This window comes from Curcuma longa, chromosome 6, assembly GCF_044706935.1.
Source record: "Curcuma longa cultivar G26 ecotype Majalengka, Jawa Barat chromosome 6, ITB_CL_G26_1.1, whole genome shotgun sequence".
NCBI classification, from domain to species: domain Eukaryota; kingdom Viridiplantae; phylum Streptophyta; class Magnoliopsida; order Zingiberales; family Zingiberaceae; genus Curcuma; species Curcuma longa.
Window position 1 is genome coordinate 4797644 of NC_133866.1, and position 26182 is coordinate 4823825.

Here is a 26182-nt window from a genome sequence, read left to right on the forward strand (position 1 = left end):
TCAAATCCAGACCTCTTTAAGTATCTGACTCCTAGTTGGCCGCCTACTTCGAGCTTTGATCTCAGACTACTTTGCTTGAACCCCACACAGTTCGACCGCTTCAGCTCTTTAGTCTACTCGGCTCTGGCTCTCGAGTGCAACACGAAGGCAGCTCTGGCTCTCAAGTGCAACACGAAGGCAGCTCAGGTCGAGATCCAGCACCCAACTCGACGAGTAGACTCCTCTAGGGATCGGACAACTGATCTCTCTCTCCTGACTCCGAGCTCCAACTCCTAGGCTTCGCTCGATCATATTCCAACCCAATCCACGATACCCGACCTACTTCGACTCGGGCTCTCCCTCCTGGCCGACTACGTTTCCTCAGTGTCCTACTTAACACTCAACTAACTCTGCCACACTGTCACTTGAAGAATATAGAGTAAAAGGTGATAGTATGATTAACCTCATTAATACGACCTGTTGCTACAATATAATGATGTCTGATATGACTTTTCATCACTTCGACGGCGATGGGACATCTGCCCTATAAAGATGGAACATTTCATCTGACAGAATCTCCACGCAAGGATATCATCCTTAATTAAGACAAGACAGGTTTTTCATATTTTCTCTGACCATCCTCCATATATATACATCCCCCACTCCCCGCAGATAGAGGTATGCATATACACACACTCATTGCACCCTCACAATTAAGTTCTGCCTTCTTTCTTGACAGATGATTGACTTGAGCGTCAGAGTGGTTGAGCTAGGGCACACCTGACCTCCATTCTCATCTCTTTGGTGTTTGCAGGATCACGGAGCCCGTCGTCCTCTTTCCTTCCCGCAAAGTCAACCCAAGTGTTAGGCGGTCGATGACGTGTCTAAGGGGTGATCTCAACAGGAACACTTAATATATTTATATTTATTTTTCTTAGATTTTCAATTGAAAGAAGTGTTTGATAATCGTAAAGGCCTTAGATTCATACTAAATTTGGCATTATTGAACTCCTAGTGTTCCATAAATCTATCAATGTTCATTTTTCATGATTTTGAATTTAATAGGGTTATCAATCACTTTCCCCAAATGCCCTTAATAACTACGAGTCAATTGAAATTAATTCTAGTCGACTAGAATCATATTTTAGTTGATTGTTAGTCATTAACAATCATATGATATCCTTCAAGGCATCAAGTGTTTTTGCTTGCCTTAGCATCCTTCAAGGCATCAAGTTCGCTTTTTCGATAAGAATGTTTGAAAAGAATGTGTACTAGCACCATTTTGCTTGCTTGAGATGCAACAATCATTGAAGGAAATAGTTTGTAGCATGCATTTTGATGATTGTTTCCCTCTTAAGTTACTTACATTCGTGTGCACTAGGGTTGGAGATTATGGGTATAAAGTAGGGATGAAAAAAAAGTTAACGAATCAGAAAGTACAAAAGAAAATGAAGAAAAAAAGAATAGTTTATATGAAGTAAATATAAGGGAAAGAGTAAATATTAAACTCAAATCTCAATAAGAAATACTAAAATTGAAAAAAAAAAAATTAGTAGAGTAAAGATAGAATATAAGAAATTTAATTTTAATAATATTAAACGTAATGAGAAAATTATTAAGATAGGATATGATAAGTTGTCTGTAACTAAGATTTTTAAGTACTTAGGATTATTTTTAAAAAAGATGAAAGAATTAAGAGAGATATCTTATATATAATACAAGTAAGAAGAGAGTCAGCTATTCTGTGTGATCGTAAAGTATCTCTAAAATTAAAAAAAATTAGAAAATGACGATTAGACCCGCTATACTATATGAAGTTAAATATTGGATTATAACTTAAACATATAAACAAAACATGAGAGTTGCAGAGATTATAATGTTAAAATGGATGCGCGAAAAAATTTTGAAAAACACATTTAAGATGGTACTGATATATACTTAGATGATTAATAAATGTTTAGTTAGATGATGTGAAATTATAAGAAATATGGAGAGTTAAATAAGATAAAATTTATTTAAATATAAATGATGATATAATAAAAAATAGAACTCAATGAAGTAGAATGATCCATATAACTGATTTCACTTAGTGGGATAACATTTAATTATTGTCGTCCCAAATACTAGTGTTACTTAAGCCATCGATGAGAAGTTGGATGCTTAGAGACGACATCCGGTATGGCAACAAGCAAAGCAAAAAAAAAAAAAAAAAAAGAGATAGTAGTTGATGATTCATTTTCAAAGTCATTTAAAACTTATTCACCAATATATTAACCCTTCAGAGCAATCTTGCTTCAACGTTAGGCGAACTTCAGCAATACTCAAAGGCATTGCCAAAGAACACTTGCCTATTTAGAGGAAATGACGACTTGATGTATATCAATCGAACCTAATTTGTCATCGATAATTATAACACCATGTTAATCCGAACTATCAATGGATGCCTGAACTGACTAATTTTGGAGGTAATCGATCAAATCTCATAGAAAATTTTCAATCGACCATAAGGATAAATTCAGAAAGTGCTCATGTTAAAATTATCGATAGCTAACCTCTACAATTAATCCATTGTTGTAGACGAATATCATGCTCCATCTGGATATTAGAACCGTAGTGGTAGCTTGATCTATTCATGTAATCGTACTTTGTACGCTCTAGTCAAGAATCGAACTGTGGCGCTTTGAAAAATCTACTAATGGTTGTCCAAATTGACCCAATCAATGGATGTCCGAACCGATTAATTTTGGAGGTGACCGGTCCAACCCTATAAAAATTTTCCATTGGCCACTATAAGATAAATCCAAAAAGTGCACATGTTGAAATCATCGACAATCGACCTCCACGTTCGACCAATTATTGTAGAACGTCATGTTCCATCTGGGTATTAGAACCATAGACCGTAACATGATTGCTTCATCAGATGGTAGCCCAATCTACTGAGACAATTACACTTCATGCTACTCCTGATAGTTTTTTCTACCAAATAGAATATATGTATACTCTAGTCGAGAATCGAACTATGACACCCCTTACTGGAAGGGCATCAATCTGATTGGGCTGAAGCCCAAATTGACCCAACCAGTTTGTTTAGGAATAGAATCGATTCTTATTGGGCCAAGGAACGAGCCCAAATTGCATAACAAGCAAAGATACGACTTCAATATGTGTTTAAAAGACTAAGTAGGTAAACAAAATGGTCAAATGAAGACATATTAAGAAGAGGAAGAAAAAAAAAGAAAGAGAGAGTTGACGAATGGTTCCTTAATTTAGGGAATTTAGCCAACTACAAGCAAGGCACAAGTGACATATTATTTATGAGAAGATCAAAGTTTGAATTTCGATAGAGATGAATATATTAGAGGTCGTCCATTAACTCAATAAGCGAACTAAAGAAAGATCATCTATCTTCAAGATTAAATTATCAAAATTAAAAAATAAATGACATGTTATTTAGCCTCACACAAGTTAATGATAAAAAACTTGAGTTGTTTAGAGACTCAAGCAACTCTCAAAGAATCAAATTCGATCGGACTAGGTTGACTTGTGACTTTCGATATAATCGATTGAATCAAACCGATAAGATCCAATCAATTACTTTGCAATGCCCGTGAAATGGAAGCAAGGTCAAATGAAGACATATTAAGAAGATGGAGAGAAGAGAGAGTTGACTAGCTTAAAAAAAGTGGTTCCTTTAGGGAATTTAGCCAACTACAAGCAAGGCACAAGTGACATTATTTATGCCCCTTCGAATGTGATCCAAGGATAAAACACTTAAAATAAGAAGATTAGAGTTCGAATTTCAATAGAAATGAATATACTAGAGATCAATCGATCATCTACCTCCAAGATTACAACAATAACAACAACCAAGCCTTATCCCACTAAGTGAGGTCGGCTATATGGATCATTTTACGCCATTGAGCTCTATCTCCTATTATATCATCATTTATATTTAAATAAATTTTATCTTGTTTTATTATTGCTAACCAAGTCTTTTTTGGTCTACCTCGCCCTCGTTTGATATGCGTATTTGTCATAGTTTCACACCGCCTAACTGGAGCATTTATCGATCGTCTAAGTACATGTTCGTACCACCTTAAACGTGTCTCACGGAGTTTTTCCTCAATAGATGCAACTCCAACTTTCTCTCTAATGCTCTCATTTCTTATTCTGTCCATCTTCGTATGTCCACACATTCATCTTAACATCCTCATCTCCGCAACTCTCATCTTTTGCTCATGTGTTCGAGTCATAGCCCAACATTCAGCGCCATATAACATAGCAGGTCTAACTGCCGTTTTATAGAACTTTCCTTTAAGTTTTAGAGACACTTTACGACCACATAAAACACCTGATGCTCTCCTCCACTTCAACCATCCTGTTTGTATTATATGTAAGACATCTCTCTCAATCCCTCCATCGGCTTGCAAAAATGATCCTAAATATTTAAAACTCTCAGTTCCAGACAACTCATCATCTCCTATTTTAATACTTGTCTCATTACGTTCAATATTGCTAAACTTAAATTCCATATATTCTGTCTTTACTCTACTAAGCCTAAAACCTTTCTCTTCTAGTGTTTCTCGCCAAGATTCTAATTTAGCATTTACTCCCTCACGTGTCTCATCTACCAATACAATATCATCTGCAAACAACATGCATCATGAAATTAGATTAAATTATCATTGCCTAAAACTCCGCCTGTGATAAGTTTACCTTATCATTGCCGGTCCCAAGCCCGGATAAAGGAGGAGGGTTGCGTTAGGTTGTTAGCCAGCGTTAAACTAAGGCAAACACTCATGAATGGATCTACCTCCAAGATTAAATTATCAAAATAAAAAATGACATGTTATTTAGCCCCACACAAGTTAATGATCAAAAACTTGAGTTGTTTAGAGGCTCAAGCAACTCTCAAAGAATCAAATTCGACCGGACTAGGTTGGCTCGTGACCTCCGATATAATTGATTGAATCGGACCGATAAGATCCGATCAATCACTTTGCAATGCCCATGATATGGAAGCAAGGTCAACCACCAGCATTTGCCAATTAGGTTTAGGTTTTATAGGGCCTAAGAATTAATATACACACCAAAGGCATGTAATTAGACACTATTAATATTCGATGTTATCCAGACATGAACACAGCTTCACCTACACATGCATTATTGACCAAGGCACAATAATTGGATCTCATCGTGGGGATTCCCATTTTTTTATAAAAAAAAAATCGAGTAAATTAGTAGACAATTAATAGATGAATTTAAGACAGCACACGAGAGGAAGATCCAACTATGATCACCCGTAACCTTAGTTCTTCAGTAAAAAGTGAAATCTATCATCTCAACAGTCCCACACGATCAGTCTCATGACCATATGTGAGAAGGTAAATCAAGAAACTACAGCAAAAAATAAAATCCATCACCCTTAGCCTCAGGAGCGATGCAATGGTAAGACATTTCCATAGTTGATTAAGCGATCGATTCATAACTAAGCACCTTAGATATGATATCCTAACTATAGAAAGAATTGCATCAAATCTTAAAATAATCCTTAACACATAAAGCATGATATAAGATGCAAAATTAGGCCTCCAAGACATAATTGAATTGGTTACGACGGAACAGACTTACAGAAGAGGCCAAGGGTTCGAATCTCGACGAAGCCGAGCAATATCCTCCTTCGTCATGACCAACTGTAATTTCTCGAATTACCTTCTCACAAATGGTCGTGAGACCGACCGTGTGGGACTGCTGGAGTGGCGGATTCCACCTTTTTGTAGAAAAAAGATGCAAAATTAAACATATGAGCAGATTAAAAACACTAGATAACAAACCAAAATAATGTATCAAATTGTCGATTATCACGATCCAAATAAGAACCAGACCTAAACAGCCTCAATAAGAACCAAATCGGTCCAACCGGCAATGTCAAAGAGAGAGAGAGAGAGCAATACCTGAAGGAGAAAGGCTTTTGAGGTCAATGGACAGAGCAGAAACCTTCACAATTGCATCAACATGCGTTTCCTCTGAAAAAAGAAACACTTGATAGGTTAGCTTAACAAATATTTAAGCCCATGCTTAAGACTTAATAATATACTAATCCTGCTGCTAATGAAGGCAAAGACTCATTTAATTTGTCATTAGATTATTAGTCACTCAGTTTCACCCCTTAAATACATGCTCCACCCCCACGTTTCTATCAGAGGAACTGAGAGGAGAGGGAGGAGAGGATTCATACTGCCTGAGAGTTGATTTGTGTGTCGATCGATGGGCAACAGCCTGAGATGCTGCTTGGCCTGCGTCCTGCCCTGCGGCGCGTTCGATGTTGTCCGAATTGTCCATCTCAGTGGCCAGGTGGAGGAGCACAGCTGCAGCGTCAGCGCGGGGGAGATCCTGGCTGCCAACCCTGGCCACGTCCTCAGCAAGCCCTGCAGCTCCCAGGGAGGAAGCACTGTGCGACGGCGCATCTTGATTGTGTCGCCGGAGGCTGAGCTCCAGCGCGGCGACATTTACTTCCTCATCCCGGCTGCATCTGCAACCTTGCACGATCACAAGAAGAAATTTCAGACCCACAACGGCAAGATAGCAAAGCAGCAGCAGCAGCAGCAGCAGCAGCAGCAGCATGAAGCTGCTGAGAATAGACAGAACATGAACCAGGAGAGTCCAACTGAGAAGAAGCTGAGCCACCGCCGTCGGACTGGCCGGGTCGGGGTCTGGCGACCGCACCTTGAAAGCATTTGTGAAGGCTTGTGACAATTTTCTAGCACTTCAGCGCTTGCTATCCATGTAACTTTAGCACAAAAGTAACAAGCAATTAGAGAGATCATCCATGCATGGAGTTGAAGCTCAGAAAAAGAAAGAAAGAACGATATGTAGATTTGCACATATATTAGCATCATCAAAACTAAAGTTGTTCTTTGCACAAAAAATGCCATTTTGTGCTCCCTTTCGATCGATCTCAACACAAAACATGCATTTAACTAGCACTTGGATTAGTAATTGCAATCTTTGAATCAGTAGCATTTAATATGATGAACTAGGAGTCAATGTATCTAGTAAACTATTCCTTCAACAAAACTCAATTGAAGGATAAGAATTCCATCATCTCCGTGCAGTTCGTAACTTACTGAAGGATAAGAATTACCACTGAGAATTTATAACTTACTTTACTGTAGTAAACAGACTTAGATCTTTTATGTGCAGTCTATCACCAGCAATTTGATCGATTCTAAACAAGAATAAGAAATTCACATTAATGGATGTACGTGTATGATTCCACAAAACGTGGTTACCTGAGGAAAGGGATCATATTTGATACTTGTGCCAGAACAGAAGACCTCCCTTGCGTGGAAGCGAGAGCCTACTCAAAATGATAAGAGATGGCTTGTTAGTTAAAGGTTTACAGCTAATATGAAGCATTCTTTAATGGAAGTTATTGACTGCAACTCTTGGATCCATATCAAGGCATTGTTTACAAGATTGTTTATACTGAATATGATTCCAAAATCCAATATTTTATGCAGTAGAGGCAGCTACGAGAGATGGAGTGCAAGGTAGAGTTATAATAAGAATCGGTGCACAGCTCTGGGGGCCCTAGTGAGGTTAAAATATGAAGCAATGATTGGGCCTGGTTAATGGTGAAAGAGGAATAAGACAAGAATGATAAAGACTGAAACCAACTGCATGACAAAACTGCATCTACTGTCCCTTGACAATGATCAAAATGGCAATCTTAAACAACAAAAAGATTATTTTAGTAGAAGATATTTTGGCACACAAAGGAAATGGAGAAAAAAAAAACAAGAGAGAAATTGCACTTCCTTGTTCTTGTCTTGAGATCCAAAAACATAGACAAAAGTTGTAGTTTGGTGCACGAACTCACCATGATCTAATGAACAGCTGCTTGCAGCAAGGAATCTAGGTAGCTGGCACACCAGTTTCCTGTAATGACAAAAAGGGTTTCATAATCTAATTTATCGATGCTTTAAATGGATATAAACAATGCAATTATTGGAGTAAACATCCTTTGATATTTGTACGGTTAAATATGATATAGGATTGCAGTTACTTCAAGATAAAAAGGCACAACACCTTTTCATGGACTAAATGTAAGAATAAGATATAGGTTGCTTGTAAATATTCTTCTTAGTTCTTCTGTAACAAGTAACCTCTCGAGACTTCTATTCTATTTGATATGAAACCTAAATAAAACACAATTTTAATGAATAAAATCAGTATATCTGAATTATCTAAATATTGAGATCAAATAAGGTAATTAAGATCACACATTAAACACATGAATAAAGTATCAAATTTTTTAACGGCGAAGTATGGTTTGTGTAGTTGACTCCAAAGACTTTTAATTTATGGCATACACAGCAAAATTGACAGATATTGATATAGGCCAAAACCCAATTTTTATTGAATAATTTATACTACAGATATGATCTTATTATTAGCTACACACTATTTTAATTATATATATATATATATATATATATATATATATATATGACATTGTCTGTATATTCTATTAGTAATAATTCATGTGCAATACACATAATGAGCATTATTTTAAACAAACATTGTAATCTCATATATGAAAATAAATTATATATCTTTCTCTATTTTTTTTTCAAGGACATTCTTAACATTCATGCTTGAATTCTTTGATGACTCATAAGGGTGTCCCTAATTATCGTTTTCATTCAAAACATTGTACTCCATATTTCTCATTCTGAAAGTATCCTTATTCCAACACTGCTATGATAGGTACATTATAGCTTACAACGTATTAAAGTAAATTATTTTTCTTTGTTAGTTTAACTTGATTAAAAATACTATAGATAGAGCACTTTTATGTAAAAAAAAAATCATCAAAAATGCTTAAACTTGATCAAAATAGTCAACATTTTAAAACTGTTATAGCAACTACTTAAAAGTGTTTTTTATTACCATTTTGAAGTTTAAGCAATTTTGACCAAGTTGGTAATTTTTAAGTCATTTTTGAAGCAATTTTTTATATAAAAGTGCTCTATCCATATTATTTTTGACCAAGCTAAACTGAGTTTATTTTAACACATTGTAGTAGATACTCCATAGCGGCTTACAACAATGCTAAAATAAGGATATTTTCGTAAAAGAGATACCTTTTTGACAATTTTGATAATCTGAGGCACCCTTTTGATTTTTGTCCTTCTTTGATTATTTAATCTTAATATCAATATTAATGTTAACAACCATGATTCTTAATCCATTATTGTTAAGTTTGATACGATTCGAGTTTGACCAACTTCAATCTTAAGAGATTGCGGTTAAGCAATTGTCTGAATGGCAAGTTTGGAATTTACTTTTTAGTACAAGTTTTATCTATTGAGGTTCAAAGTAAATCTACAATCATAACTCTTCTCTCCAAAAAATAATAATAATAACGAAAAACAACTTCAAATGCTCATTTAAATTGCTTTTATATTATAAAAATTCTCAATGACCCCAAACAAACTCTAAGCTCAAATCATACTGGAATTTGCATGGTATGCTGAAGAAAAAAAAAAGAGCTATGTTTTGTACCAACTTCATCCTCACTTAGTTATCAAATATATTATGAGAGAAAAGTCGGCATCATACAGGGTAAAAATTCTACCATTTTGCTAAACAACCATGACTACTAATCCTAACTCTTATTTATAGCTTCCTGAGGTCTCCCCACATCAACACAATTTAATACCTATCCATAGCTTTAATTCAACCCTCTTCTACTCATATGAAGTACAACCTCATGCAACAAAATAAAATTTCTCCTTGTACTCATTTTCAGCACCAAAGGAAAATCGTCTCGCAGATTAAAGTAAAGATGTAAAACCAAACTTCAGATTGGATCATTGGAGTACAGAAATTGAATGTTTCAGTAGATATGACCTAAGATATGAGATTCTTGGAGTAGACTTGAAATAACATTAAATTATATGATGGTCAAATGACAAGATGGTGCTGAAAGTCATATGGTTAACAAGGACTAACAATAAACTAAATAAAGTCAACCACACACTAGCTTGAGGTCATATCCAAGCAGAACATGCATTCAATTCCTATTGTCAACCCTTAGGAGGAAGAAAGCAACTTTCATGAGGTCACAAGCAATTAACAAACTCTTAAACTAGAATGAAGAGCTGGAAATACTTCTTAGGACAATATGATCTGAAACATAACATGTGATTATGCAATTATGATCTCACTAAATTGATGTGAATAGTGATACTTGTAAAAACAAACCAATTTTTTAAACTAATTTTATATAATCTAAAGCTGAGCTGAAATAACACGGCACTATTGAATATGATAAGTATTGAATCTCTACAGTAACAGTTTAAGCAGGTTAATGGGCAGTCAAGTTCACTAGATTGGCTTATATGCTCAAGTCTGAATAGAACATAGAAGGCATGCGATAACAACTCACAGCACTTGGATGTTGTCCTGTTAGGCTTCAGACCAGTAAAATTCAGCTTGCTCATTCATCTGAAAATTTAATCAGGAAAAATGAATATCAATCAAGTATTTCATAATTAATCAGCAAAACTCCGAACATGACTTGAATAAATTTATGAAATATTAACTATTGCTGAACTATAGATGACAAAATCAAAACAGATAACGCAATGCAAACAGCTTAATTCAGGAAAAAATATTAGGCTAAGGGAGCATACCAGCCATTCAATTGATGCAAACAACTCGGGCACTGAAGATATTACATATTCAGATGATTTTCCAATTTACAAATATCCACATAACTAGACAAGAATCACTTCACCAATTCTTCCCTCTTCATATGTTAAGTGGTATATTAATGTAGAAGAACTACACCATTTACACACTGAAGAGATTACAAACTCAGATGATATTCCAACTTGCACATATCCACATCTGTCATTGTTTGATTCTTGGTCAAATAAATTGGCTATGTATAATTGGCTATGCTACACAACATACCTAATAGTAAATTTCAGTACAATAAACCCAAGCCACAATATCTCTGTTAATTTGGGTAACCAAGAGACAAGAAGGGGATCAACTCTCATGGCAACAATGAACAACATCAAAGTTTCAATTGCCACTGCACACGCAACAGTGTGTTCAGCCATTTGTCAAACTGATGCTTGATCCAAGAAAATATGGGATATTGAAGCATATAATGGAGAGCTGATGCAATACGTAGTGTAGATAAAAGATAATGCAACAACCGTGAAGATGGAGGATCTTTCAGAAAATATAAGAAATCATTAATAGCATTACCAGAGAATCCATAATTATTTTACAAATAATTAAATGTAATATAAACTATTGACAAAGAAAAAACTTGAGCCAAAAGGAAAATTGTAAATATACCACCAACACCATGTAATGCAACTGGCAATTTGTATTATTTGTACATACTAAGGCTTAGGAAATAGTTTAAATAACTTTTATCGAGTTGGTTAAGAGCACTAGAGTATTAGTATACAATATTCAACACCAATAAATGTGTAAAAAAAATCCTAAAACATAAATGTTTTTTTAAAAAATATCAGTTAAGTTTCAATGAGGACTTAGTTTAAATTTGAACATCTACTAGTTTGAATGTAGTTGAGCTTGGTATAAATGATCAAGCTCAATAAGCATTTAATAAACAAGTTTCAACACAAATTTTAGGATTACATGAGCTTGAAGTTTTCACCAGGGTGTAGCTTTTTTTAATGAACAAGCTTTAACATTTCCGGTTCCTCTTTCCTTCAGACTTTTGCATTGCTGTCTTATCAAGTAAATTTTTAGTATGATTGATCTTTCAAGTATTAACCTAAGTTAATATTCAAATTTTTTAGTTGTAATCCTTGTTCTCTCATCAGTTTCCCTTTCCAAAAATTTTAGTGGCATTAACTTAATCTCTCTGTACAATACAATATTATATGTCTCCTTTATTCTTACATATTGGTACTAGAAAGATTTCTTTCTAAATTAAAAAGTCCAGGTCAGTGGTTTATTGCTATGCTTTGCTGATTGTTTTTTTTCTGTCTAGGTAAGATTCGGAGAAATCAAGTTGAATCTAGATTCTAGATGATATCTCATGTTAACCAAGTGTCACACAACACAATTCTTTACTAGAAAGTAGTTCAAGGTTTAGTAAGTTTTCAGCTGCTAGAGAATGCAGGTGCAGAAGAAGTTGAGTTCACCCTATAATCCTATTGAATTGTCACACAAAAATCAAAAAGGATTGCATTCCACAAGAAGGGAGTAGGCTTAGGCTTCCTAGATCAAAAGTTGAATTTTTCACAAAAGGTAGCTCTACCTGGCAAAAGTTTGCAGTCCAGAATTCTAGAGAAAAAACAGAAAGAAGAAACTAGTGAGACGGATGCATATTGAAATGAAAGAAAATTCACATAGAACAATGTATATTGCAAAATGAACAATAGTTGGTACAAGTTCACGCAAAAATAAGTAAAAGGCATTGTAATTAGTTGAGTGAACAAATAGAACACATGCTTAAAAGCTCATCAGCCCAGATGTCTTACATACTAGAAAGAATTAAATCACAACATAAAAGAATTAGCCTCTTCATTCCTGATAATAACAACTAGGTAACTATGATTGTTCATAGCTACACATTTCTTGGTTAAAACCCTATCAAACATAAAAGCAACTCCTTTACTGCAACAATGAAGAACTGAACAAAGATTACAGAAGCAGTGTACTGTGTGCAGAACCAATTCCATAAGGCAATAATCAAATACAGATTACCACCATTGGTGAACTAGAACTCCACTATCCCGAAGTGACGTGAAGAGCTTCAAGCATTTCCCGTATGTGTTTTGGTATTTTGGACTCCTCTGTCCAGGGCAGCATTTCTGCCATCTATTGTAGTGACACTCAAGAAAGAGCTCATCAATCAGACAGATAGCTCCTGTCTTGAACAGCCTTGGTATCAGATCAAATTCAGTCCCCTCAACATCCATCTTCATCACAACATAGTCTTTCTCAGTCAATGTCCTCTTCAGCCAAGCAGCGAAATCAAATCCCTGAATTGCATGCACAGAACCTGTAGAAACACGACCATCAGAGGCCCCAAAAGGCCTGATACGACCCATTCCTCGGCCTTGCTCTACATCATGGTTATCTGGATCATGATTAATCTCAAATGTCAAAGTTTCATTGCGCACCCATGCAGCGAAAGGCAGCAAGTTTACATTTTTCTTAGTGGCATACTCTTTGTGAAATGCCCTGTCAGCTTCAATTGCATATATCTCAAAAGTGTGATTCTGCTTTGGATACTGTTTCCTGAACCAGCTACCAATGCTTGAGCCATAGCTCCGAGCACCAACATCAACATAAATATACCTTTGCTTGAAGCTTATATCAGCAATTGATGGCAAATACTTGACGTTCTGAATGTTCCTCTTGAGGGTGATCCATGGCTTTAAGGGCTCCTCCTCGATCAGAGGCTCTGCTAACTGAAGAATCTGTAGCTTGTGCTCTAGAACTGGACATTCATTATGAGAATTAACCTTCGGAAAAACAATTTGATCACCTTCTTGTTTCTGAAAAACTATCTCACGGAGAGGCTGAGACTTCGAATCCCAGTGGCTGATCTCCCTCGATCGAACATTTATGAAGCCAGGGAAAAGTTGGGCGAGGGAGTGGAGACTGTAGGAATCTCCAGCGGAGGTAGTGAGCACAACAAGGAACCAATGAGGTCTCAGCGTCCTTGCGATCTCTGCAGCAAGATCCGCAGGCCGTTTGCTCTGATCTAGACTCTGCCCTGCAAACACGAAGTCGAAGGTGGCATTTTTGAACGGCAGAAAGAGAGGATCGCCACCAGCAACCACCAGCCGTGGCGCGCTCTTCTTAGCAATGCCGACCGCATCAGGGACTCCGATCTCCTTGAGAGCGAGCACCTCATATCCAGCAGGGGTGTCGACGCACAGGCACTTACAGGCCGGGGACAGAAATCCTTCCACCACCAGATCCTGCATCACGGAGGAATAGAACTCGACAGCCTTCCGCCACTCTCGGCTGGTCCAGAGGGATCGGAGGGCTGGATCCGCAGGATATCCAAGGCCGGCATCTGCTGAGGCGATGGAGACAGAAGCGACGACACCTCCGGACGATCCCGCAAGTGCAATAGATTCCCCCGTCAAAGAAAAGAAGCAATAGTCACCGGCGGTGCAGGAACCGCCGTAGATAGTGACAACGTACACGAATCGGAGGAGGAAAACAGACACGAATATGAGGAGCGCCCGGACGAGGAGGTTTCCCACCGAGCACCGCTTTTCCCCCGGCTCCATCGCCGGGAAATAACAGATCAAAGAATACCTATGTATGACAATCAAAACCGCAACCCTAACAAAAACGAACAGGTTAACGAGCGCAGAAGCGGGCGGAGGTGTGGTTAGCGCCGACGAGAGGGCGAGGCGATGGCGAACACGCGATATAGAAGACCGGGAAAGGCGTAAAATGGCGATCCATGGCGGTTTCTCCGGCGAACTTCATCCGCGATTCTCTCTCGCCATCGCCGCTGTGCTCTTCTGCTTCTCCGGCGTCTCCTTCCGCTTCCTTCTCTCCCTCTCTCGCTGTCGCCGCCTCGTCGCCCTTCGCCGACGAAGAAAGGGAACGGGTAAATAGGATGGAAGGCCAGGGAGTGATCTTGGCCGTTCATTTGGGCCACTATCTTAGGGATCTACGGCACCAACGGTAGCCCGAGGCGGTGGCATTCTCGTGATTACAAGCAACGGTCTGGGTATTTGAAGCGTGCGACAGCGTGGCGGTGCCGCTGCGGTCAGAAGTTTCGGCGGGTCGAGTCGCGGGTCCCGGTTCGGGTATGTGACAGAAACTTAGCGGGCCCAATGACGTGGCGTCTCGTGGATGGAACGAGGTCGACGTGGTACCGGTTTGTCGGCACGCGTTTCTTTTCTTTGACAAATTCCAAATAAAACCTTCAAGAATGATATATTTCAAAAAATGCCCTTTTTACATACTGACCCAACATTTATTTCAATATTAATTAAATTATTTTAAATATTAATTAAAACTACTCTAATTTGATTAAATTTATTTTAGTACTAATGTATTTGACCAAAATTATTATAATAGAATTAGATCTATCTAGAAAAAATGATTTAGAAAATAATTAAAATGGAGTGTTTTTTAAATATTTTTTTCAATATAATAAAACTAAGGGACATCATTTTAATTCATTCTTGGCTATTTTCAACTATTTGTAATTTTTACCAATCATTCTACCAAGCAAACACAATTCTCATAATTTATTTAGACAATAAATTTAAAATATTATTGGATAAAAATTAAAAAAAACATTCCTTTTTATTGGAATTGTTCGAAGGACACTCTTTTTAATTTATTACCAAAAGGATATTTTATTCTGGATACATTTTGTTTATAAAACCATTCTTATTTTTGACATTGCTTAGCAATATAATGCGGATTTATTACTATTATAATATTGATATTTTAACTTTGATCAATATTAATAAAATTGTATGGTATAGCTACTATAATATATATAAATGCTTCATCTCAATTCACAATCAATATTATATTATAATAATTATGAATCATAATTATTATAACATAGCAATTTATTTTAATATTAGTCAATATTATATTGTAATGAGATCATAAATATTATAATTAAATTGAAATCATAATTACTATAATTATGTAGTAGTTATTATCTTATAGTTGCTATAATAATACAAAAAATAAAAGTAGTTTAGAAAAATAAAATATACAGTCTTGAGATGATGATATATCCTTTTGATAATAAATGAAAAAAAAGACATCCCTTGATGATTTTAATAAAAAGAGCGTCATTTTGATTTTTAACAATATTTATTTTTTATAATGTCCTTTTTCGTCCACTCTAGCTCCTCCTCTCTCTTCACCTTTGGAGTAGAAATTTTCTATCCTTCGACGTGCTCTCAATGGCTTGCAAGTCAAAACGTGCCAATGGAGGGCCAGCATTGTTGGCATAGCGCCTCCAACAATCAAGTTAGCATTGAGCTGAAAAACGAAGCTCGCATAAATGTGAGGGAAAGAAATGCTCAAAAGAAAAAGAAGAGAGATTGGTGGTGGAGAAGAGTTGCCTCTGGGTGATAAGAAAACCTTCCCCCTTACACGTGCCTCCATCGATCTTTATATAGCCGACAAAAGACAATCTCCATGTTGGGAGGCTAAGGGTGACAATCGTTAGATTCATATACTGACATTGTTAGATCGTTGGCAGGTGTCGTCTTATGCCAGATTGTTGGAGGTTGTCAGGCTCGTTAGGAGTTGTCGAAGGTTAAGACTGAGTTTTTGAATTTTTTGAGTCCGAATGGAAAATCACTAGATAAAATGTTGAGTGCTCAAAAGAACAGACTTTGAATGACTATTCCAAATACTGTAGCTTTTCGAGTCCGAGTGAGATGGTGTAGGATGAATGCCAAGTAATAGGGAGAGCAAATTTCGAGTCCGAATGGGATGTAGCTTGGGAAATGACCGTGGTGGGTCGAGAGTGCTCAGGAAAAGGAGCTAGTCGGTAGGAAAGTCAGGATAAATGTTGGAGAGTAACTCTAGATACCATCAATCTCAACTAAATTTAAAACAAATTGAAAAAATAATGAATTGCACACATTATGCATTCTCAGAATACTTGTTGTAGAACTAAATTTTTTATGAACTTTGCAATGCCACATCAAAAGTAAATAATCTTATTCATCTCTCCACTATAAAAAAAAAATTCACAATAACTTTTTGATAGGTCTCACTCTATGTAATATATATTTTATATTTCTCCACTATTAATAATTTTATTATTATTAAAAAAAAAGGAACAGCTCCCCAAATACAACCTCAATTAAAGTTACAGAAGCTCCCTCCTTATATTTGACATATCATCACAAGGAGAACTCAAGGATGCTCTTAAATCTATAGAACAAACACAATAGAATAGATGATAGACTACGATATATCGATCGTTAAGGTAGCATGACATAAACTACCGATTGACAACGTAGCTTATGTCCAAAGTTGTTTTCGAGATGTTGAGTTTGCATCTCGCTTTCCTCCCTCAATGACACCAAGTAGAAATTTGCCTTGTGCAAGTCAAGAAAAGAGAAAAGAGAACTGAAACAAGACATACTAAAACTCCATTGAAGAATGATATGTGTGATCTGAAAGAATAACATACTGAAACTCCATTGAAGAATGACAAAATGTGATCGATCTAGAGAAAATACTGAAGCCCTATCTATCTATCTATCTATCTAGTCAGTAAATTAGGCAACGAAGACCATCATGATCACTAAGGAGGGTGGAGGGATTCTCTCCTTTGCTTTGCTTTGCTTTGCTTGGGGGAATACAACAACGTGCTCGTTCTCGCTCACTTTCCAGCTGAAGAGATTCCAACTTATCTACTTCGCCTACCCTACACCAACCTCTATCAGTCAAACCATTTGCTATTTTGCTTGCTATAAGGAACCTGCTGCTTTCAGCGAGGTTTCCTTTGACCTATTTTACATATGGACAACGGCTGCTCCACTTTTGTCTTTAAAATCGAATAAATCAAATCCATATAATATCAATTATTAAATTATTTATTTTTAATCATCAATTGATGATGCATCCGGTCTGAGATCAAGAGATAAGATGACTCAGTAAAATAACCACGAAACAAGTATTTTCGATCAGTTGAATACCGATTGGGTTGATCTTCAAATCCATCTATGGTGGATTGGACTTTCTTTAAGTCGGGCTTGGTCTTCTTCAGATCAAGCTTCAATGACTTCGTCGGATCGAACTTCAAATGAGGTCGGTCTTGTTAGGGTTGGGCTTCAAATGAGATCAGTCTTCAATGAGATCGACCTTCTTCAAGTTGACCATCAAATGTGATCGGCCTTAAGAAAGGTCGACTACACATAATCTATCCTTTATCGGTTTTGCCGTTGTTGGGTGGAGGGAGATTGAGAGCTGAACGAAAGTCTCAACTGAGAAAGGACTTAGACAAGAGAGTTAGCAGGGCGATCGAGTCAAGACTCGACAAGAGAGTTAGCAGGACTACATCTAAGTAGAGAGTGAAAGAGTGACTTTGATTCCTAAAGAACATACCTCTCTCCTCTTGATCAAGGAGACACACCTCTTCTCGAGAGACACGCCTCTTGATGGTTAGCACTTTAATAACTACCATATCGAGTCAGAATTTAAAATTGAGGGCAGACCTAACTCGGATGCACTCGAAGAGACTTAACTTGAGATCTTCTAGGAGGGTCGACTTGACCCGAACTCAATTTGATCGGATTCAAACAAATCTTCATTTAATCCAAACTCGTCTTGACTTTGACGTACAACTCAATTTGATTTTTAACTTGATTATGCCGCATGATGCTGACTTTTTTCTCGTATAAATATCACTGATACAATTGTCCTAGGGGCATGATTGAGTTAGTTAGTGTGGAACAGACTTATTAAAGTGGATAAGGATTGAATCTCGATAAAGCCAAAATAATGTCCTCCCTGTAATGATAACTGTAGCTTTTCGATTTAATCACAGATGTCATCTTCGTAATGGTCAACTGTAGCTTCTCGATTTACCTCTTTATATATGACGGTTAGATTTAATTGAATTTTAAATTTTATAACTAAGATAGAATCTAATAAATTGAAATAATAATCATTAAAAAAACTAAATAAATTTCCTGTATATATCAACCCCTCCCCGACCGAGCAGCAAGCGATCCCACCTCCTTCCATGGCTTCCAATTCGCCTATCGACGTCGGCGGCTGGCTGAGCAGCCTCCCCCCGTTCTCCCAATGGAGCTCCGACCGCATGAGCTTCTGCATCTGCTCGTCGAAACCCTGCTGCGCAGCTTCCTTGAGACTCTCCGTCGCCAGAAACCCCCAAAAGCTCAATCCGTACCTCACCTTCTGCATCTACGCAGACTACCACACCCCCATTTCCCTCTGGACCTCCGGCGCCATCCGCCTCAAGTCCAGCGCGCAGCCCTCTTTGAGCGGAGACGAAGCCACCGGCCTCTTCTTCGACCTCCTCGTTTCGGTCCTCAAGTATGGCCCCGGCCGGAGATCCTCTTTCCGGCTGAAGCAGGTGGCGGTCAGGGAGGAGAACCTCCGGGAAGTCCTTAATCTGGCGTTCGTCACCCTCACTTTCCTCGTCACCGTCTACGAAGCTCCGTGCGAGCTCCGCCGTGGGTGCCTCGACGCCGTGACGCTCCAGGTGTGGAGTCCGGCGTGCCGGGAAGCGCTGAAGCTCCTCGTCCGGCTGCTCGGCTCGAACCTCGAAGAGCAGTGGATGCGGTCGGTGAACCTCGGAGTGACGAACTGGATGTCGGAGCTCCTCCGGTCCTCGAGCCATCTGCCCAGAGCGCCGTCGCCGCTGTTCTCGTACGGCCGCTCCGCGAGCGGGCTGTGGAAGGTACAGCTCTACTGCCCTGTCATAGCCATGGCCGTCGAAGATCCCTCCGCCACCACTCAAGACGAACGCCTGCTCTTCTCCCTGAGGTACCAGCAGATCGAAGCTGTGATACAACTCGCCTACAGAGCCGTCCGCAGAGAGAGCTGGATCGACATCGCCGTCGCCGTCGACAACATACGGTCAGTGATTCCGATCGAGTGTTCGATCGTTCAGATGGAACGAGAATCTCACTCGCAGTGTATTTGTTCTTGGCAGATGCGACGTGGATCCTCTCTTGTCGGAGACTCTCATGGCCGAACGAGGCTACGGCGGCGAGGAGAAGCACTTCCCTTCGAGAATCTCCCTGCAGCTCACTCCCGCCCTGCAATCGGATGTTCTGTCGGTTTCAGTGAGCAAATCTTCAGACAATCCGACGCAGGAAATCGGCCTGGAGAAGACGCTCGAAGGCGCGTTCGAGCCGCCGAACTCCTACCTGGGCCTCAGGATCTCGGCCACGGAGTCCGTCACCATGAGCGTGAGGCCGTGGAAGTTCGAGCAGTCGGTGGACGGCGACAGCGCGAACCTGAGCTGGTTTCTTCATGACGGCGTCAATGGCAGGGAGGTGTTCTCCTCCCGGCCGTCGAAGTTCGCGCTGCTTCAACCGAGAACGTGGTTCAGGAACCGCTACTCGACTGCGTACAGGCCCTTCACGAAGCAAGGGGGGATCATCTTCGCCGGAGACGAGTACGGCGAGAGCGTCTGGTGGAAGGTGTGCCCGGCGGCTTTGGGGAAGACGATGGAGTGGGAGATCAGAGGGTCGATATGGCTCACCTACTGGCCGAACAAGCAAAGGACCTTCTACAGTGAAACCAGGAAGTTGCACTTCAAGGAATCCCTCAACCTTCATCTCCCAAAATGATTAGCCTTCATCTCCCAAAATGAGGAATTTGTGTTTAGGGTTGTAAACGAATCAAACGATAATGATCATACTCGTAGTTTGACATGATAAGAACTTATTTATATTCGTTCAATATATATATAAGATCAATTAAATGAACAAACTTTAATATATCTTGGGAACGAGTCTACTGAGTTAAGCCTGTACAAAAGGAGATTGGATTTCGATTTTGTAACCTAGCATGTGTAAGATGAAGTCAAGGTCGTATGAGTGCTCGAGAAATTGAGTCAGCGGAATCAAGTCTTACTGTGCTCAGCATTGGGTTTGGAGTTAGAATGTGTTCGGGAATCGGATTCGGAGTCCTACAACGCTCGGGCATCAGGTTCGGTGTCAAAAGGTACTTAGGCATCGAGTTTAAGGTCAAAAGGAACCCGAGATCAAAGAGTCAGAAAGTGATTGGAAGTTAGGCCAAGGACCAATGACACTCGACTTTAAAAGCTAGTTCTAGAGAAATCCGCTAAGAGCCTAATAATAACGAGTATAAATGGAATGTTATCGTGAAAGGAGATTTGGCCACCAATGTCGAAAAAGTACTAGATTGAGAGCTTCCAAATTCATGTGCTCAACTTGTTAATATTTATGAACAAATATTATAAATTATTTGTGAACAATATTCGTGATCGATATCCACGAACAAAATTTATGAACTATATTTATAAATAAAATCAAAATGAACAAACAAACTTGTAAATAGACAAACAAACTATCAAATCAAACAAATATGTTTCGAATATCAAGCTTATTAATCAATCAAATAAACTTCAAGCAATTAAGAGTTCAATACCATCTAAAAAAAGAATCCAAATCAATTTCAATGGCTTACTTCATTTTAGGCCCAACCTTACTTTGACTTGATTATCTTATTAAACAAACTTGAACAACACAAAACTCGACTTATCTACGATCATATTCCTCACTTCACTAACATTTTCCTTGCTCAACTTCACAAACATGACTAGGGAACAACAGGTATCATTCTTTCAAAACTAGAGGATGATAGAAACTCTACTCTTCTTGAACTAAAGAACAGATAGACAAAAGATTAAACAAGACATGAGTAAAATGTCCTTTAATTCCTTTCCTCTCCTTTCATGTATTTTTATTCTCTGTCAGCAATCATATTTCAAAAAAAAATTTATGAAAAAAAAAACATTCAAAGAGACTAATCCACCAGTTCAAAAGCCTCAGCTGCCTACTCTCTCATGGTATTTCATTCAACATCCTCTTCTTTCTTGTTCCACTTTAGGCACTCTTCCACAAACCTTGTACAAATATATACACAGCACCTTCTGCTTCAAAATTTGATCACTTCTCAGCTTCTTCGATTTTCGATCTTTGTGTTCTGTGGAGCAATCCACGGCCACATTCATGGACCCTGCGACAAAAAGCATAGTCAGGTGACATCCGCAAGCTTTCATGTACTTTGGAGCTCCACTCTTCCACGGGCTTTGTTGTAGAGGTCGAGTGTGTCAGAGTGAGACGGATCAAGGCACAGTGCGGCTTCGCAGTCTCGCAGGGTGCCTTCTGTGTTTCCCATTGAATCATGGAATGCGGCACGCAGGTGAAGGAGCTGGAGGTCTGGCTTGAAAGAGATTGCCCGCGAGAGCTCCTTGATTGCTTCCTCTTCCTTGTGGTCATCCATCAAGACTGGAGATCAGAAGTCGGAATGTTATTTGTTAGTAGTTATTTAAAAGGCATCGTAAAAGCACACGACATATATGAAATTTCACAGATCAAACAATTCAGTAATCTATCACACAGATACATGTATGATTTGGCAATGAACAGATTGAAGATCTTATTCATGGAATGAAATTGCTGTGTGTAGTTCGAATAGTAGAAAATTTTAAACAAGCATACCGAAAAAGACGATAAAGCTATCAATGAAAAGTAGTATAACTGTAAGAAATTTAAAGCTTAATAGGCTTATACTCAGTTATGGCTGAGTTCTTAAATTCTTTTCATGGTTCTTCTTCTCCTACAATAACTAAAATCATATTGACATAGAGAATTCACCTGCAGCACGATATCTGTAAGGGTATGTCCTCAGAGGATCCAACTTTGTTGCCATATTAAGATCACACTTTGCCATGTCACGATCACAGTATTCTGACCTTTTTTCGTACGCGGAAGCACTATTCTTCGCCTTCTCTATCAACTTTGTCATCTCATCGTAAGCAGATTTCTTTTGATTCTTAAGGTAATAAACGCGTGCCAAGCCCTGATGTGCACGAGTATGCTTTATGCCAAGTGCTTTTAAGTAGCATTCTGCGGCTTCATCCAGCATATCGCAGTCCACATAGATACTTCCCATGTTATTGTGTGCCTAAAGGTCGTTTACACAATCAATATGTAAAAGAATCACAAAAACTTTTGAAAGAGTAGGACTATCAGCTTGGTATACCTGACCCTTTCGAAGGTTATCAGAAGCACAACTGTTGGCTTGTTCCAGTAGTTGAATCACATAAGTTGACGATGTGTGATCCAAGTTAGAATCTGCTAGAGCATATGCTTTTAGGAAAAAAGCTTCAAATGATCTCTGAATGGAAATGGATTCCTCTGCCTTGGCAAGAGCTTCATCTCGGTTTCCAGTGTCGTACAACATCCATCCTTCATAAACCAGCCTTTCGTGCTCTGTGGTCGAATGATTCCTAGCCAAACGCAAACTATGCATTGCTGCTTTCTGGCAATTCAATCTAAATAGAGAAAGTATCATCATCAGCATAGTTTCATTTTTGTCAAACAACAAGATCTGCGCGGTTGTCCTAGTTATCAGGCATTGCATTTGTTTCGAACAAGATTGTGCATTAAAACAAGAAACCACAACTAACAATTCGCAAGATTGCTTGTTTGCTCTACACAAATCGACATAAACTAACCACTGTGATTCAGGCATACCAAGTTAATGAAACAGTTATCTGTTCATGTATCGATAGGTTAGTTTGCACAGACATCTAAAGTAATTGTGACCTAACAACTAGCAGCAATTGTCGATATATCTCAATGAGACAATGCACCTTTCTATCAACATTATCGATTTCATAACGATCATCAAAATACTGAAGAACTAGAACCTTAATTGCAATGTTTAATCTCTAAAGAAGACAGATAGTTTAGGAGATGACTTGCTTACCTTAGCAACAGAAGTGATTGCCTGAATCTTAAACTGCTACAAGTCGGCTCTTTGGCCAACATCTGGTGCACCACAGCGAGCGAGCCAATATCATCGACGGCGGACCACCGATCATAGAGCTGCATCCAGCAATCGGCCATGTCGCATTGCTTCACATGTTGCTGGAGGATGTCAATCAACTGATCACCATGAAGCTTCCCATGGAACATCATGTAAGCAGGGTTCAGAGTCATGAGAGCCCTCACATCCTGCAATGCCCCCTCATGGTCCTGCCGAGCAAGCAACAGCCATGCCCGGAGCTCAAGGCAGTCGGTAGAGACCTTGAAGCCTATTATCTTGTTGATCTCCGCGACGGCAGCTCCAATCTTGCCGTCCTCCATTAGCGCGATCGCTCTGAACTTGTAAGGGTAGGCAAGGGTGGGATCGAGCTCGGTGGCAAGCTGTAGCTCGGTCATCTTCTCCTTGCCAAGGCTGTAGAGTGACTTCTCCTGGTGCATCCACCCTGCTGAAGGATTGGAGCCATTGATGAGCTGGTCCACGAGCTTGTAGGCGGAGTACTTGTGCCCCTTCTTGAACTTGGCTCTTGCAACGCCGACGAGGGAGTAGACATGGCCCTCGGAGACGGCGGCTTCGAACCATTTCAGGGCATCCTTGAACTCGCCCCTCTCGAGCATCACACAGCCCAATTGATGCAAAGATAGCTGTTTTTGCCACCCCGGAGCGGCGCATTCCACCAGTCGCTCCAGCAGCATGACGGTGGTGTTGGACTTCATGTCTTCCTCCATGGCTACTTGGCTGAGGAAGTGGTAGAGCAGGAATGAGGCATGGCCGGCCGCCGCTAGTTTTTCCTTGCCTTCCTGAGCGCAGAGGAGTTTCGTGACGTCGGGGTCGGAGAGGGACTTCGGGAGCTCGCGGAGGAAGAGCTGGAGGCAAGCGGCGACGAGGAGGTGGGAGGTCTCCTCGAGACCGTAGTCGAGGAGGAGGAGGGCGTCGTCGTGGGTGCGCACCAGAGACGCGAGCTTGGAGTCGCAGGCGTGCTTGAGGCCGTCGCAGCAGAACTTGTTGGCGAAGGAGAGGAGCTCGAGGACGGTGTCGGGCGGGAACTCGTCGAGGCGGCCGGAGCGGCTGAAGGCCGCGACGGCCTTCATGCCGCGGGTGGAGATGCTGTTGAGGGAGAAGTTGATGTGATCGCGCCTGGCCTCGGCGAAGCCGCCGTAGAGCATGGTGGAAAGGGGCTTGGAGAGGGCGGCAATGAGGGAGCGGACGCAGGGGACCTCGTCGTCGGCGATGCAGAACCAGACGTCGGCGTCGTCTTCGTCGTCCGGATCGTGGCGGTGGGGGGCGGAGGAGGAGGGAGGGGAAGGATCAGGAGGCGGGCGGCGGCAGGGACAGAGGAAGTCGGAGGAGGAGAGGAGAGAGGCGCGGGGGCACTCAAGGGTGGGGGAGGTGGGCGAGCAGGCAGAGAGCGGGGCGGGGGCGGGTTGGAGCTGGTCCTCGCGCCGCTCGAAGCGGAGCCAGGCGGAGAGGACGAGACGGTGGTGGGCATTGGGGGCGTGGAGGCGGGCGGAGCTAAGCGCCCGGCGGAGCAGCTTGGGGTCGGCGAACGGGCGGAGGAGGGACCGCAGCTCGAGGTGAAGATCACAGAGGAGGAGGAGCCGGCTCTCCGCCGGGTCGCCCACCGCATCGACCGCCGCGGAGAGACGGCGGAAGGAGTCCGACAGCGCAGCAACGGGATCAAGCGGCCGGAGGAAAGGATCCACATGCGGCTCGATGTCTTCGAGAGAAGGTAACCCGAACGGAAGAAGCGTATCCACAACCATGGACGGAGTATAGTGATGCCCGACGCCGTTCCCGGCGGCGCGTATCGACTTTGTACGGATCGAGAAGGTAGGAAGGAGGCCGGGCTTATCTACCGCCGCCGACGAACTAGAAGACGCCGCCGAATTGCTCGGATTCACTGCGTACACCTGCGTGCTTTTGCACGCCTCTATCAGCTTCATACTCCGAAGCGAGGTGAACAGATTGTTCTGCATCTCCTCCTCCTCCTCCTCCTCCGCCGCCGCCGCTTCCTCTCCGACGATCTCAAAAATCAAAACTTTACCCCCGAAATTCCAAGAACGAGCCAGAAAACATCAAAATTTAAAAAAAAAAATCCCCCTTTTCTTTATTCTCGTCTTTCTCTTTTCTCCATCTCGAGAAAGGCGCCGCCTTTCTTTAGGAGAAGAAGAAGACGAAGGCGAAGAATGAACCATTAACGGGAATGATGGTGGTTGTCGGCTTCACATTTGGGTATATGATTCAGGCTTCGATGGATCAAGCGCTGTGGAAAGAGAGGGCGATGGAGGAGGAGGCGGAGCGCGGAAGTCGGGGCTGCGGCCTCTCCCCGCCCCGCATCATCCGCTTCCTCGCTCGCACGATGAATCCGAGAGAGGAAAGAAAGCTGAGCTCGACTCAGCGGAACGGAATGGCGATGGATTGGATGCTGCGGATCGATTATTAATGATTGCGACGATGATGGTGGTTAGCTCACAACTGTCGAAGGATGATGCCGACGCCGCCGACGCCGACGATGATCGTGGAATGTGAGGCGATGCGGTGGACTTACGTGTCGGCCATTCCCTCGACAACCATGGAGGAAGAAGAGGAAGAGGAGGAAGCGGCGGGGGGAAAGGGAAAGGAC

At 40.5% G+C, this 26182-nt stretch overlaps 4 protein-coding genes across 4 annotated transcripts; 2 read left to right on the top strand and 2 right to left on the bottom strand.

Annotated features, from left to right (window-relative positions):
- Positions 1 to 6207: 6207 nt before the first annotated feature.
- On the top strand, positions 6208 to 6990 carry LOC141830924 (uncharacterized). The gene has a single exon (XM_074718373.1). It carries the CDS (start codon positions 6247 to 6249, stop codon positions 6730 to 6732), a length of 486 nt encoding a protein of 161 aa, XP_074574474.1. The 5' UTR covers positions 6208 to 6246; the 3' UTR covers positions 6733 to 6990.
- A 5650-nt stretch (positions 6991 to 12640) lies between these two features.
- On the bottom strand, positions 12641 to 14622 carry LOC141830920 (uncharacterized). Its single transcript, XM_074718369.1, has one exon. It carries the CDS (start codon positions 14289 to 14291, stop codon positions 12744 to 12746), a length of 1548 nt encoding a protein of 515 aa, XP_074574470.1. The 5' UTR covers positions 14292 to 14622; the 3' UTR covers positions 12641 to 12743.
- Positions 14623 to 18746: 4124 nt separating this feature from the next.
- Positions 18747 to 20330, top strand: LOC141830921 (uncharacterized). Its single transcript, XM_074718370.1, has 2 exons — positions 18747 to 19611; positions 19688 to 20330. The coding sequence occupies exons 1-2, from the start codon at positions 18752 to 18754 to the stop codon at positions 20328 to 20330; spliced, it is 1503 nt and encodes a 500-aa protein (XP_074574471.1). The 5' UTR covers positions 18747 to 18751.
- Positions 20331 to 21235: 905 nt separating this feature from the next.
- On the bottom strand, positions 21236 to 25550 carry LOC141830918 (ethylene-overproduction protein 1-like). The gene is made up of 4 exons (XM_074718367.1): positions 23503 to 25550; positions 22774 to 23065; positions 22386 to 22695; positions 21236 to 22016 (listed from the first exon to the last, which is right to left on the bottom strand). The coding sequence occupies exons 1-4, from the start codon at positions 25533 to 25535 to the stop codon at positions 21784 to 21786; spliced, it is 2868 nt and encodes a 955-aa protein (XP_074574468.1). The 5' UTR covers positions 25536 to 25550; the 3' UTR covers positions 21236 to 21783.
- Between the last annotated feature and the right edge of the window lie 632 nt (positions 25551 to 26182).